Raw genomic sequence first — 12,829 nt, 5'->3', positions numbered from 1 at the left:
GGCGACGCCTGTAATCCCAGCATTTGGGGAGGCAGAGGTGGGCAGATTTCTGTGAGTTTGAGGCCAGCCTGGTCTACAAACTGAGTCCAGGACAGCCAAGGCTACACAGAGAACCCCTGTCTGCAAAAACATAACCAAACCAAATCAAACCAAACCAAAAAAAAAGAGCCAGGCCTGGATTGTGTTCCCAGCACCCTCAGTGCCAAGGGATCCTGCGCCCTCTTCTGGCCTCTGCAGGTACTGCACCCGCGTGGATATAGACCCCCCACAGACACACAATTAAAGTAGAACAGTTAATCTTAACAGACAGAGCAGTTCTTGGAAGCCACAGGGGCTAGAATGACAGGATCGACTCCGGTCTCTAGTTTGCCTGCGCCTGGCTAGTCAGAGTCTGTGGGGAGGCTGCGCACTTGGCATATGTACAAGAGAAGGCCGGATGCCATCCTAGTCAGGGGTGACGCCAGCTTCCGAGGTAGATTGTGGGTCTCAAAGGACATGTGGGGACTTCTGATTCAACCCCGTGGCTCTGAAGACCCCTGGCCAAGCCTGGATTGCTGATCCAGAAGCTAGAAGCTGTGGCCGTGGCTCTGGGGTGGGGCCCCCGCCTGGTGTTATGGACAATAAAAAGGAAGGCTGTGGCTTGAAACCCTCTGGTCCTCTGGCCTTCCCATCTTTGTTTGTTTGTTTGGTTGGTTTTTTGAGACAGGTTCTCTCTGTGTAGCCTTGGCTGTCCTGGACTCGCTTTGTAGACCAGGCTGGCCTCGAACTCACAGTGATCCACCTGCCTCTGCCTCCCGAGTGCTGGGACTAAAGGCGTGCGCCACCACGCCTGGCTTGTTTGTTTGTTTTTTGAGACTGGTTGCTCTGTGTAACCTTGGCTGTCCTGGAACTCTCTCTGTGGACCAGGCTGGCCTCGAGCTCAGAGATCCACCTGCCTCTGCCTCCGGGCTGCTGGGATTGAGGGCCTGTGCCACTGCCCGGCACTGGCCTGGGTTGCCCTGGTCTATCTTGAAAACTGTTACTCATACCTCAGAGTCCACTTGTGTCCTCCCTTCCTCAGCTTCTGGAAAGTGGGTTCGCAGCAGGTGCCACCAGGCTCGACCCTCACCCCTTCTCATGTGTGCTTGCAGCTCGGTGGCTGGTACATGTCAGCGTCTCTGCGTGCGGGGTACACTGGCACGCCACGTGGCAGGTCACATCAGTGCCCTATGCCTGGGGTCACCAGCACCACCCCGCACGCAGCACAGGTTTATCTGGCCTGGGCCTCACTGCCCTGCGATAAGTCCTGAGAACGCGGCACCTCCTGGTGGCTTTAATTTGCTCTCCTCGGGGGGTGCGGGAAGGCAGGGCACCTTTAAAAACACAAGAGTCCTTTTTCTCACGCCTGGCTTTTCACAGCCGGCCCCCTAGAGCCAGAGGGTGTGTCCCAGCAGGCAGGGCACGGCTCTGGGCGGGGTGTCGTTGCCTGTTTATGATGCTGTGGTCATTTCCATCACAGTGACATCCCCACCCCCCAACTGTGCCTCGGGGTGGTACGCAACAGGTAGCTGCAGGCTGAGTCACTGGCATACTGATCAGGTGTCACAGGAGGTTTTCAGTAACAGGGAACTGAAGTGACAGAAAACAGATGTTTCCCAAGCTGACAGTGTAGTGAATGGCACTTGGCATGACTTTCTCCCACCCCCCCACCCCACCCCCCCACCCTCCACAAGGCAGCCACCCCTCCTGTTTCTCCCAGAAGACCATCCTTCCTTGGCCCTGGCAGCCCCTGATCTGCTTCCTCCTTGTCTGTGGATTTTTCTGCCCTGTGACTTTCTTGTGAGTCCACCACACACCCGATGCTGCAGCCACTCAATGACACGGAAGCTCTGTTCCCTTTTCACGGTTGACTAATATCCCAGCGCCCATGAGTAGGGCTGCTGTGACCTCCCGGCACAAGGGCCTGGCCAGGGTTTGAATTCTCTGGGTGTTGCCATCAGGGAGGGACTGCTATGTCATTTGACAATAGGTTCTGAATTCCACGCTGGAGCTGCCTGCTGTGTCCTGGTCCGGGGAGCCAGCATCTGGAGGGTTCCGTTTCCAGTTTCAGGATTTCCTGCCTCTCCCTCCAGCAGGCTACTAGGGCTGCAGATTCAGAGTTTAAGACCCACTAGTTTGGGGGGTAAACCATAAGGGGGGGTGCATGGGGACTCTCCCAGGGATTGACACGTGATCCTGGTGTTTAGGACTCTGAGGAACTACCAGCAGGTTTTAAGATTCTGCACTCAGCTGAGCGGTGGTGGCACTCAGGAGGCAGAGGCAGGTGGATCGCTGTGAGTTCGAGGCCAGCCTGGTCTACAAAGCGATTCCAGGACAGCCAAGGCTACACAGAGGAACCCTGTCCCAAAAAACAAAACAAAACAAAACAAAACAAAAAAAAGATTCTGGACTCTTCTAAGTGTCTGGGTTCACGCTCTTCCCGGATAAATGTTTCTTCAGGCTGCAGGGGCTGAGCTGGGGGAGGCTTGCACAGCGCAGAGCTGGGAAGCTCCTGACCCCTCACAGTGGGGTGGGAGAGGGGTGGAACAGAGACCCTAAGTGAGGGACAGAGCTAGGCCCGGGGGAGGGAAAGGTAGGACCTGAAAGGGGTCTGGGTCCGTTCCGCATGGAGGTTCCCCAGGAGGGAAGGGCGGGGCCAAGAAAGAGGAGTGGTCGGAGTCGGGGGGTGGGGGTCCAGGTGCAGATGCGGAATCTGGGGGGATATGGGGCGTAGAGGGAGGGGCCTCATCACAGTCCGGGTGTGAGGAGAGGTGAGGAAGGAAGAGCCCACAACGGAGAATAGAACCGACAGGGAGAGGCGAGGTAAAAAAGCCAGAGGTACTGGGGGGAGCGGGGAAGGGAAGGGGCACCTTCTCCTCGGGCCACGCAGGATTTAGTTTGGCAGGAGGAAGGAGCCCCCGCGGGCGGGTGTTGGGTGAGGACAGGAAAGAGGCGGAAGGAGGCGAGTGGCCAAGTGCCAGGGCGGGGCGGTCGTCCAGGTGAAATCCTGTAGCCTCCTGGACTGTCCGGAGCGGCGCCCGCGGTGAGTGCCCTGGGTCCTGGGTGGGCCTGGGGCGAGGTTGGGTCTGGGGTGAGGATGGGTCTGGGGTGCTCTCTAGCCGGGTGGCACTGAAGATGCTCTGCAGCCCCAGCCGGGGGGCCGACCCAGCACCCCCACATTCCGGGGTCAGGAGCCCGCGCTTCTCACCAGTTCGTGTTCCCGGCTACGAGCGCGATTCAGTTTTTCCTGTTTTGTTTTGGTGTGTGTGTGTGTGTGTGTGTGTGTGTGTGTGTGTGTGTGTATGTGTATGTGTGTGTTCTGCCTCTATGTATGTCTGTGTGATCGGTGTCAAATCCCCTGGAAGTGGAAATACAGACAGTTGTGAAGTGCCATGTGGGGTGCTGGGATTTGAACCCGGGTCCTTTGGAAGAACAGCAGGTGCTCTTAACTACTGAGCCATCTCTCCAGCCCCGGGATTTTTTTTTCCCCCTCTCCTCACGGTGATACCGGGAAGCTCGGGTGAGAAGCGTTAGTGCTGCAAACCTCAGTTTCCCTCTACAGGCGTGAGACTGCGGTGAGGATCAGTTATGAGGCGCGGTGGCCACTCGGTGGGCAGTCACCTGTCACCATAGCTAACTTGAGAGACTGTGTTGCTAACTAAGGTTCTGACGCTTTGGGGTAAATTTCCTTTTTCTTTCTTCTCTCCTCCCCCCGCCCCTTCCCTCCCTTCTTTTCTGAGACTGGACCCCCAGTTTCACTTCCTCACCCTGGCCTGTCATTTCCCTTGGAGTCAGGAAGCGAAGGAGTGGCCGTCGAGAGGACATTAGTTGGTCCCCATCTGGCTCTGGTGTTTGCGCAGCCCGCCCAGGCCGGATCCCCTCCCCCCCCCCCCGCCGTGCCGTTTCCCCTCTACGCTGAGGCTGCGAGGATCCCGCAGGGGCCCTCAGGTGACTTCCCTGGGGCCCCTTGCGAGGTCCGGAGCCCGCGGGCCTTGGCTCCCCGCCCCTCACGCGAGGACCAGCCGGGGTCCAGGTCTCTTGGCTGAGCTCACCCCCCTGCCAGGGGTCCCCTCTGGAGGCGCTAACAGCCCAGCAGGGGTGTGGCCTCTGAGCGGGGTGTGTCCGGTGTGTTTACTTTAATTTGATTACTCCGATCTTTTTTTCTGTGACATTTATCTTTGCTTGAGAAAATGAAAGATATTATTGTAACTCTGACATAAAAGGCACCGGAAGAGGGAAGAGGGCTTGGGCCCCGCCCTGGAGGGTGAGGAACTAGGGTGACCCCAGGCCACTCTGCTAATTGGAATGGACAAAGATACGGGCCACACTTTAACAGCCTCAGTTTCCCCGTCTGGGAAGTGGGCCGGGCTGGGCTGGTGCTCGCTATCCTGGCTTCTTTCTTACGGGTTCCAGGGACGCGGGTGAGGGGGTGAGGGGTGAGTGGGCTGGGCGACAGAGGCTCGAAGGCCACTGACTGGGAAGCTGGCGTGGGAAGGTGGGGCACGGCCTCCACAGTATTATCTTTATAGGAATTCTCTTTGTTCATAAAAATCCTGGCTCCTCATAAAAGAAACTTGCCCAACGTTAAAAGGGAAGACAAGCTGGTACAAGCCAGAGGAACCCACCCTGGGATCAGGTGACCAGCTTGCTCCTGCCAGCCTTGTGCTGGGTGACCCTGGCTCACCGTCATGTGGACCCCATGCTGGGCCAGGGCACCCAGAAAGGGCTTTCCCAGAAGCTTCCAGCGTCCTCTGCGCCCCTCACTCTATGGGAATATTCCAGAATGTCCGAGCATGTGCCCATCCACCCTGATGCCTCCTTGAGCCTCTGTGTCATTCCCCTGCCTCAGTGGCCTTATGAAGGTTGCAGCCAGGTCAGGGCCAAGGGCAGGAGGCCATTGCCAAGGAGATCAGGAGAGCCAGGGGGCTCATGAATATTCATGACGTAGTAGCACAGCCCAGCATTAAGATGCAGTGTTTGAGCCACAAATAGTAATGAGTATTCAACAGTTCATCAATATTAATGAAACTTATTAATATTAAGATAAAGCTCGTTAATATTAAAATAGATCCATTAATATCAAGACTAAACTCATTAATACTAAAATTGAAGTAGTTAGTATTAAGATTAACTCATTAGCTGGGCATGGTGGCGCATGCCTTTAATCTCAGCAGGCAGATCGCTGTGAGTTCAAGGCCAGCCTGGTCTACAAAGCCTGGTCTGCAAAGTGAGTCTAGGACAGCCGAGGCTAGACAGAGAAAACCTGTCTCAAAAAAAAAAATTAACTCATTAATATTTACAGCATCACTATGTAGCATGGGTTCTACACAGCCAGGTCTTGGTCTTGGATACAAAGGTGCAGGCAGCTCAATAATCAGGTCATTGGCTGTCCATGCACACGTGTCAGCCAGTGCAGCACTGAGTTCAGGTTTGATACTTTTATTAGCTGGTACCTCTTAATATTCAAATGGCCTTTCATTAGTAAGCAGCATTTTCTTTATGCTTTAACATTTGATGGGTTTGTAGTTAGTGACCACTAATACTGATGGAATCCTGGTGTCTGTGTAGAGGGTGTCTGGGAACTGTGACATTCGTAAGGACAATACTGTCAGCATCCGCCAGGCTCCTTGGTCCTGCGGGAGCTCAGCCCCGAGGGAGAGTTCTGTGCGCTGTTTCCTGGCTACTTAGTTATGTTTAGCTCTAGCTTCTTGGGCAAGGTGACGCAGCTGCTGCGAGTCACTCGGGTTTAGGGACCATTCAGATATTTGGGGATTTGTCATGGTGTCTGTGGAGCACACATGTGGCTTTTTATGTTTTTGTGTTTTGGCTTTTGTTTGTCTTTGGTTTTCCAGACAGGGTTTCTCTGTGTAGCCTGGCTGACGTGGAACTCGCTCTGTAGACTAGGCTGGCCTGGACCTGAGCGATCCCCCTGCCTCTGCCTCCTGAGTGCTGGCATTCCAGGCGTGCGCCACCACTGCACCCAGGAAATGCAGTTTTTATTTCTTCAGGCCACCGGATGAGATGAGAGCTGCACCCAAGTGTTTCTATCTAAGCACCCCTAGCTAGGCCTGGGCCTGGAAGCTTCTAGTCTCCCTGCAATCCAGTCTTCTGCAAGCCGAGACCTTGAAGGCTTGTTTTTTCAAGACAGGGTTTTTCCATGTAGCTTGTCCCTTTGTAGACCAGGCTGACCTCACACTCCCAGACGTCTGCCTCCCCGGGCATCCCCAAGTGCTAGGACCAAGGGCCGGCCCGGCTCCCTGCGCCAACTTGCCCGGCTCCCTGCACTGCCTTTAAGTAGTTTGTCACTCCTGTCTGTTCTCATGAGAATTGGGTGACTCATTCTGTCAAATCTTTCTCTGATTTGTCACTTCATCTGCTTAAACCTCATTGTTAGAGATTAAGGAGGTGTGCTAAGGGCGTGGCTGTATTGCAGCAAGAGCCAGGTCTTTAGCTGTGATGGTGGCTGCACATAGACTCTGTCCAGAGCCAGGGAGGAGAGTGCAGCGGACAAAGCGTTTCCTGTGCGAGGAAGGGTTTTTACAAATCAGTAACAGTCTGTGCAGGAGACTTCCGTGGTACAAGGGGTCCCTCTTGGTTTACTTGGAGGTTCAGAGAGGTCAAGCCACTGGGTTAAGGTCACACAGCATTACCTGGGGCACAGAACCAGGAAGGCACCTTAGTCCAGGCACTAGCCTTGCAGGTTTGCTTGAGGCCTAGAGTCTCAAGGACATTTGTTAACCGCACATCATGGTTCCAGGTGCCACTGGGGAGACCAAAAAACATCCTGGCTCAGCGCAGAAACCCCAAGACAGACGGAGGTAAGGGGCAAGGCTCAATAGTCATTCAACAAACACTCGTTGCTGGAAATGCTTTGTGTGCTGCGACGAGGGGTGACATAATATCCCTTCTGTACCAGCAGATGTCAAGGGCAGGGCAGGTGGGGCACACAACCAGGGGGCGGGGGGCGGGGCCTGGCCTCCAGGGGTGAATGTGTGCTTCTGGGACAGATCTGGGTTAAAGTCCAGCGAGAGTCATTGAGGGGTCGGGAGGGAGGGGGGACTGGAGGACGTGATAGCCCCGTGACCTTCCTTGCTCTAGGGTCCCCCTCACCCCCATGCCATGCGGCTGCTGCGACTGCGCCCCGAGGTGAGCCTCGTCCTGGCTTTGGCCGCCCTGCTGTTGCTGCTGCTGTTCCTGATCCGTGTGTCGCCGCCTGGCTGCCCTGTCCCCGAGGAGCCCACGGAGCCGGAGGATGAGTCCACGTGGCCCCTGGCACCCTCGCGCGCGCCCCCTGCCCGGTGCCGGGCCAACCTGTCAATGAGCGCGCATCCAGACTTCGTGAAGCTGCCCGCGCACGTGCGCGACTTCATGCTCTACCGCCACTGCCGCGACTTCCGGGCGCTGAGGGAGCCGCCCGCGGCCAAGTGCGCGCGGCCGGTGTTCCTGTTGTTAGCCATCAAGTCCTCTCCTGCCAACTACGGGCGCCGCCAGGTGCTGCGCGCGACGTGGGCGCGCGAGCGGCGGGTGCGCGGGGCGTCGCTGCGCCGCCTCTTCCTCGTGGGCTCCGACCGCGACCCTCATCAGGCGCGCAAGCTCAACCGGCTGCTGGAGATGGAGGCGCGGATGTACGGCGACATTCTCCAGTGGGACTTCCACGACTCCTTCTTCAATCTGACGCTTAAGCAGGTGGGCGCGGCGTGGGGGAGGGCGCGGTGGGTGGGGGTTTGAAGTCTGCGTATGATACCCACCCTGAGAAAGCAGGGAAAGGTTTGCATAGGTGCGTTGCCGGCCTGGAGGGAACTCACAAGACCTCGTGTACCCCCTCCCCCCGCAGGTCCTTTTCCTGGAGTGGCAGCGAACCCGCTGCTCCGACGCCAGCTTCGTGCTCAACGGGGACGACGACGTGTTCGCGCATACGGACAACATGGTCACCTACCTGCAGAGCCACGACCCTAACCGCCACCTCTTCGTGGGGCACCTGATCCAGAATGTGGGTCCCATCCGGGTGCCCTGGAGCAAATACTTCATCCCGACGCTGCTGGAGGCCGGGGACAGGTACCCGCCCTATTGTGGCGGCGGCGGCTTCCTGCTGTCGCGCTTCACGGTGGCCGCGCTGCGTCGCGCCGCGCGCGTCCTCCCCGTGTTCCCCATCGACGACGTGTTCCTGGGCATGTGTCTGCGGCAGCAGGGGCTGGCGCCGGCCTCCCACAGCGGGGTGCGCACGGCGGGGGTGTTTTCTCCCAGCCCGCGTGTGTCCTCCTTCGACCCCTGCTTCTACCGGGACCTGCTCCTGGTGCACCGCTTCCTGCCCTTCGAGATGCTGCTGATGTGGGACGCGCTGAGCCGGCCCCAGCTCGCCTGCGGCAGGCAGGGCCAGGCCTACTGACAGGTTCCTGTCCCCGCTCGCCGGCGAAGGGGCCACTGACGGACAGGATTGATGTGGGGAGCAGCAGGGCGAGTCTGGGGAGCCTATAGGTTGAACTCCTGAGTATGCTTTGTTTTGGGAGGGGGGCTTGGTTTTTTTTTCGAGACAGGGTTTCTCTGTGTAGCCTTGGCTACCCCGACTCGCTTTTATTTTATTTTATTTTGGTATTTCGATACAGAGTTTCTCTGTGTAGCCTTGGCTGTCCTAGACTCGCTTTGTAGAACAGGCTGGCCTCGAACTCACACCCATACGCCTGCCTCTGCCTCCCAAGTGCTGGCTGGACTCGCTTTTGAACCCTCTTGGTACTGTTCACAGCCGGTGCTCTGGATCAAGCCAGATGTGAGCTGGTCCTTGGAGTGGCCGCTAAGTGAGAGGTGCTGCTGGCCAAGCCCTAAGGCCCCCAAGGAAGTGGGGCAGGGGAGAGAGGTGGATTCCAAACTGGGGACCCTCAGAGATCTTGACTTAACCCCCTCTGGTGTCCCCAAGAACTCAGAGAATTGTATAGAGGTAGGAGGGGTCCTGGGTCCCGCAGATACGGGTGGCAGGAAATAAAGCCTGTGGAAGGCGGAAGGTGCTGTTTCACAGTGGGGGGCAGGGGCGTGACATAACCTGGCTCCGCCCCTTTTCATCAAATTAGAATTATTGTTCTATGGTGTATGCCATGGCCCTGGGCGGTGGTCAGAGGAAGCAGGGAGCTGGATCCACATGGCTCTTGGGGCTTGAACTCATATCCTCAGGCTTGGTGGCAAACATTTCTACTCCCGGACCCCTCTTGACAGCCCCCTGTCATTTTTTCAGCACCACTCACGTGTTAACAGCAGCTGCTCTACCCCACGTTTCCTGAACTGGTAATATTTTATTAACACACAAAATCAAGCATCACTGTGACATCTCCACGTGGACAACACTGCAGTACTCGGTCACGGGGACAACACTGCAGTACTGGGTCACATGGACAACACTGCTACACTGGGCTCGAGTCCCTCTTGTTCTCTCTCTCTCTCTCTCTCTCTCTCTCTCTCTCTCTCTCTCTCTCTGTTCTTTTCCAAAGTTTGTGGTGGACACAGTGTGGCGAATCCGGCCACATCTTGACTCTTCCCACCCAGGCTCTTGCACTCTCTGGGGCCCCTTATGCCTCAACTTGTGGAACAGGGAACCTTCCAGAGCCATCTGGTCTCCCCACTTGGCTGCCTCAGCCCTGGGTGACCCCAGTTCTGACCCTATGACACCTTCTGCCTTGCAGTTAGTTGTTCATTTGCTTGCTTGCTTGTTTGTTTTTCCTTTAGAGACAGACTGTATGTAGCCCAGGTTGGCCCTGAGTTCCTCCTATAGCCAAGGATAACCTTGAACTTCTGGTCCCCCTGCTTCCCACCCTCCCCAAGCTGGGATGACACTGTGCTGTGCCACACCTGCTGTGTTTGACACTGAGCGGGAACCCTCAGGAGTGCCAGGCCCCAGCCCTGGTGGAACTGTCTGTCTGTTGCCTACTGTGTATCTCACAGGCTTGGGAAGGGCTCCTGACACCTCAGAGGTGATAGGGGAGGTGAAAGCTCAAGGGGGCAGTGGGGTGGGGCAGGAGGAAGGAGGAGGCTCATGTCCTCAGTGTGCTGCCTGTGTAAGCGATGTGGGGCAGAGGGGAGGGTTGAGTGAGCAGGTTCAAGGAAGGGGGCAGGTCACTGGGGAGGGGAGGGAGGTGGCAGGAGGAAGGGGGAGAGCCACAGGGTTCAGGAGTCACATGGGAGAACTTGACAGAGGAGTGAGGGTGGGCACTGCTCCCAGTCTTGAGCTCTCTCTCTGGCTCCCTATTGCCCACATGGAGATACCCAGCCCAGACCTACTTGGGACCTCGGTTGTTGCTGGCACAGCCCCAGGCTCTGCCACACACTGTGAAATGCTCACAGAAGCCTGAGGTTACATCTACAGCTGAGCTCGGCCCACCATGTCCATCAGAGCCCTAGCCCAGAGCCTGAGGTTAATTCCCATGGAGAGGATTCAAACCCGCCTGATTTTCCAAAGAAGCAAGGCCCCAGCCTCAGCCTCCCCAGTGAATCCGGGTGGCACCTCAGGTCTATGTGTGACCCCGTCAGAGTCCCAGCCTGCTGTCCCCTCCTCAGTCTGTGTGTGACCTCATCAGAGTCCCAGCCTGCTGTCCCCTCCTCAGTCTGTGTGTGACCTCGTCAGAGTCCCAGCCTGCTGTCCCCTCCTCAGTCTGTGTGTGACCCCGTCAGAGTCCCAGCCTGCTGTCCCCTCCTCAGTCTGTGTGTGACCCCGTCAGAGTCCCAGCCTGCTGTCCCCTCCTCAGTCTGTGTGTGACCCCGTCAGAGTCCCAGCCTGCTGTCCCCTCCTCAGTCTGTGTGTGACCCCGTCAGAGTCTCAGCCTGCTGCTGCTCCCCTCTGTGATGTTTCTTTTCCCAGGCAAAAATGTATGAAGTTGCTTTTTTATTTAGACTTTGGGGGACTCAGGGAGGAGGGGCATAAGCTCGATTTCTGGCATCTATGAATAACTGGGGATCCTCCAAGGCAAACCGGGGTGTTGCATTTGCACAGGCCAGGAGGAGGTGGGCAGCAATCAAGGACGCACCGCCTGGGCCCCTTGCCGCTTCAGTGGGGACACAGGCTGTGCAGTTCTTGCTGGGTGCAGCCAGTGAGACAGCAGCGGTGCACAGCGTTGGTGGCCTGGCTGCGGCGCTGGCGCTGAGGAGCCTGGTGAGGAAGCTCCGGGTCCAGCGCAGGGTCCGTGTCAGCCACAAGCGCATGCAGGAGCTGCCGCTGCTCCAGCCACTGCAGCAGCTCCCCTGCGGGGTGAGCAGAAGTCAGCGTAAGTCCCTCCCACATGCCCCGCGCACATTAATTGTGTGCCTAAGAAAAAGCACATATATGGTGCCTGCTGATACTAAGTAGCTCTTAGTAATACTATGTACTGCTCATCTGCCAGCTGGGGGCCCCAGTGTCTGGCCATGGGAGGGTGGGGGTCCCTAGAATTGCAAGCTGACCTGGGTTCACCTTGTGGCCTCCTGAGCGGCACCCCCCAGTGTCAGGAGGGGGCCACAGATTCCTGCAGGCACCACCCACGGTTGTACTCAGGGACCTCTCCACATCCCAATGGTCCCAGCACTGAGGATGCCGAGGCAGGAGGATCCCTGTGACTTAAAGTCACTTTTAAGTTTGTAGTGAAAGTTGTCTTAATAGACAATCAACGAAATGGCTCATGTCATTCATATAAAGACGAAAGCCCAAGGCAGGAAGTTCAAGGTTATCACCGACTAAATTGGGAGTTTGAGTCCAGCTTGAGCTATGTGAGACCCTGTCCCAAAAATCCAAACAGAGGAGGTGGCACACACCTTTAATCCCAGCACTCGGGAGGCAGAGGCAGGTTGAGTTCCAGGCCAGCCTGGTCTACAAAGTGAGTCCAGGACAGCAAGACTACACAGAGAAACCCTGTCTAAAAAACAAACAAACAAACAAAAACAAACCCAAACCAACCCAAAACATAAAAAGCCATGGGGGTTCCAGTCTTCGTTTATCAGGAGGGGGCACCTCCGTGCTTATATCTCTCCTCTTGGTTATCCGCGTGTCCACCCGCCCTGCTGTCCCCCCACTCACGGTCGCTGGCGTCCACGGGCTGCGTGGCATCCGGGGACCAGCGCGGGCCGCCGCACACCCGCACCAGCGCGCGCACCAGGTGGTGGCCACAGAGCTTCGCGCGCACCTCGGGAGGCTGCTGGGGGCGCAGTGCGGACCCCAGAGCGGGGAGCAACAGCAGCAGCAGCAGCAGCAGCATTGGCAGCATTAGCAGCACGCGCATGGTGGCGGGAGGCGGCACGCAGGGACACCCCTTATAGCCGCCTCGCGCCGCCCAAGGGCCTTGGCGGGAACACGGCGAGCATCACCGAGAAGGCCGAGAAGGCCGAGGCTCGGGTCACGGCCAGGGGCTGTGTGTTCAGCTCGGGACGCTGAAGTCCCTCCTCTCCCAGATGGAGCACTATGCCAGGAGATGCCCCCAACACTTTAAAACAAGCCAAGCGTCCCTCCTGTTGTAAGGGTGGCGCCCACATGTCTGGCTGGCACTGCAAAAGCTGAAGCAGGAGAATTGCTGTGAGTTCGAGGCAGTTTGGGCTGTGAAGGAGCTGGGAGGCGGGATTTATGGCCTAGTCTCGTCAAAAAAGGAAACTAAGGCTGGGAGAGGGGAGGATAAAGCCCAAAAGACCCCTTCCCCTGTTCCTATACCTTGGGGGCTCTTGTGGGTGACTGCGGAGCCCACGGGGCTGGCTCTGCAGCTCCGGGCCTTGGCCTCTGACTGCCCCTCCCATCGCCCCTGCTGGGAACCAGCTCCCCTACCGAGAGCCAAGGACCGCAGCTGGGCAGGAGGGGAGGGGCTGTCCTTGG

The 12,829-nt window shown here is 57.3% G+C and overlaps 2 protein-coding genes across 2 annotated transcripts; one reads left to right on the top strand and one right to left on the bottom strand.

Moving 5' to 3' along the window:
- The first annotated feature begins 3,947 nt into the window (after positions 1-3,947).
- B3GNT3 (UDP-GlcNAc:betaGal beta-1,3-N-acetylglucosaminyltransferase 3) lies at positions 3,948-9,971 on the top strand. The gene is made up of 4 exons (XM_084759455.1): positions 3,948-3,966; positions 6,776-6,836; positions 7,117-7,704; positions 7,853-9,971. Exons 3-4 carry the CDS (start codon positions 7,138-7,140, stop codon positions 8,402-8,404), a joined length of 1,119 nt encoding a protein of 372 aa, XP_084615581.1. The 5' UTR covers positions 3,948-3,966; positions 6,776-6,836; positions 7,117-7,137; the 3' UTR covers positions 8,405-9,971.
- Positions 9,972-10,213: 242 nt separating this feature from the next.
- INSL3 (insulin like 3) lies at positions 10,214-12,284 on the bottom strand. Its single transcript, XM_084758078.1, has 2 exons — positions 12,047-12,284; positions 10,214-11,238 (listed from the first exon to the last, which is right to left on the bottom strand). The coding sequence occupies exons 1-2, from the start codon at positions 12,246-12,248 to the stop codon at positions 11,045-11,047; spliced, it is 396 nt and encodes a 131-aa protein (XP_084614204.1). The 5' UTR covers positions 12,249-12,284; the 3' UTR covers positions 10,214-11,044.
- Positions 12,285-12,829: the final 545 nt, after the last annotated feature.

The sequence above is a fragment of the Acomys minous genome (assembly GCF_964271855.1).
Source record: "Acomys minous genome assembly, chromosome: 15".
In the NCBI taxonomy this organism is placed as follows: domain Eukaryota; kingdom Metazoa; phylum Chordata; class Mammalia; order Rodentia; family Muridae; genus Acomys; species Acomys minous.
This window is presented reverse-complemented; position numbering and strand designations above follow the sequence as displayed.

Excerpts from the sequence above, each read along its gene's own strand:
- B3GNT3 (XM_084759455.1), top strand. The coding sequence starts at position 7,138 with ATGCGGCTGCTGCGACTGCGCCCCGAGGTGAGCCTCGTCCTGGCTTTG. Across the intron at positions 7,705-7,852 it reads TCAATCTGACGCTTAAGCAG|GTCCTTTTCCTGGAGTGGCA; the intron begins GTGGGCGCGGCG and ends CTCCCCCCGCAG.
- INSL3 (XM_084758078.1), bottom strand. The coding sequence starts at position 12,248 with ATGCGCGTGCTGCTAATGCTGCCAATGCTGCTGCTGCTGCTGCTGCTG. Across the intron at positions 11,239-12,046 it reads GCCCGTGGACGCCAGCGACC|GGGAGCTGCTGCAGTGGCTG; the intron begins GTGAGTGGGGGG and ends CTCACCCCGCAG.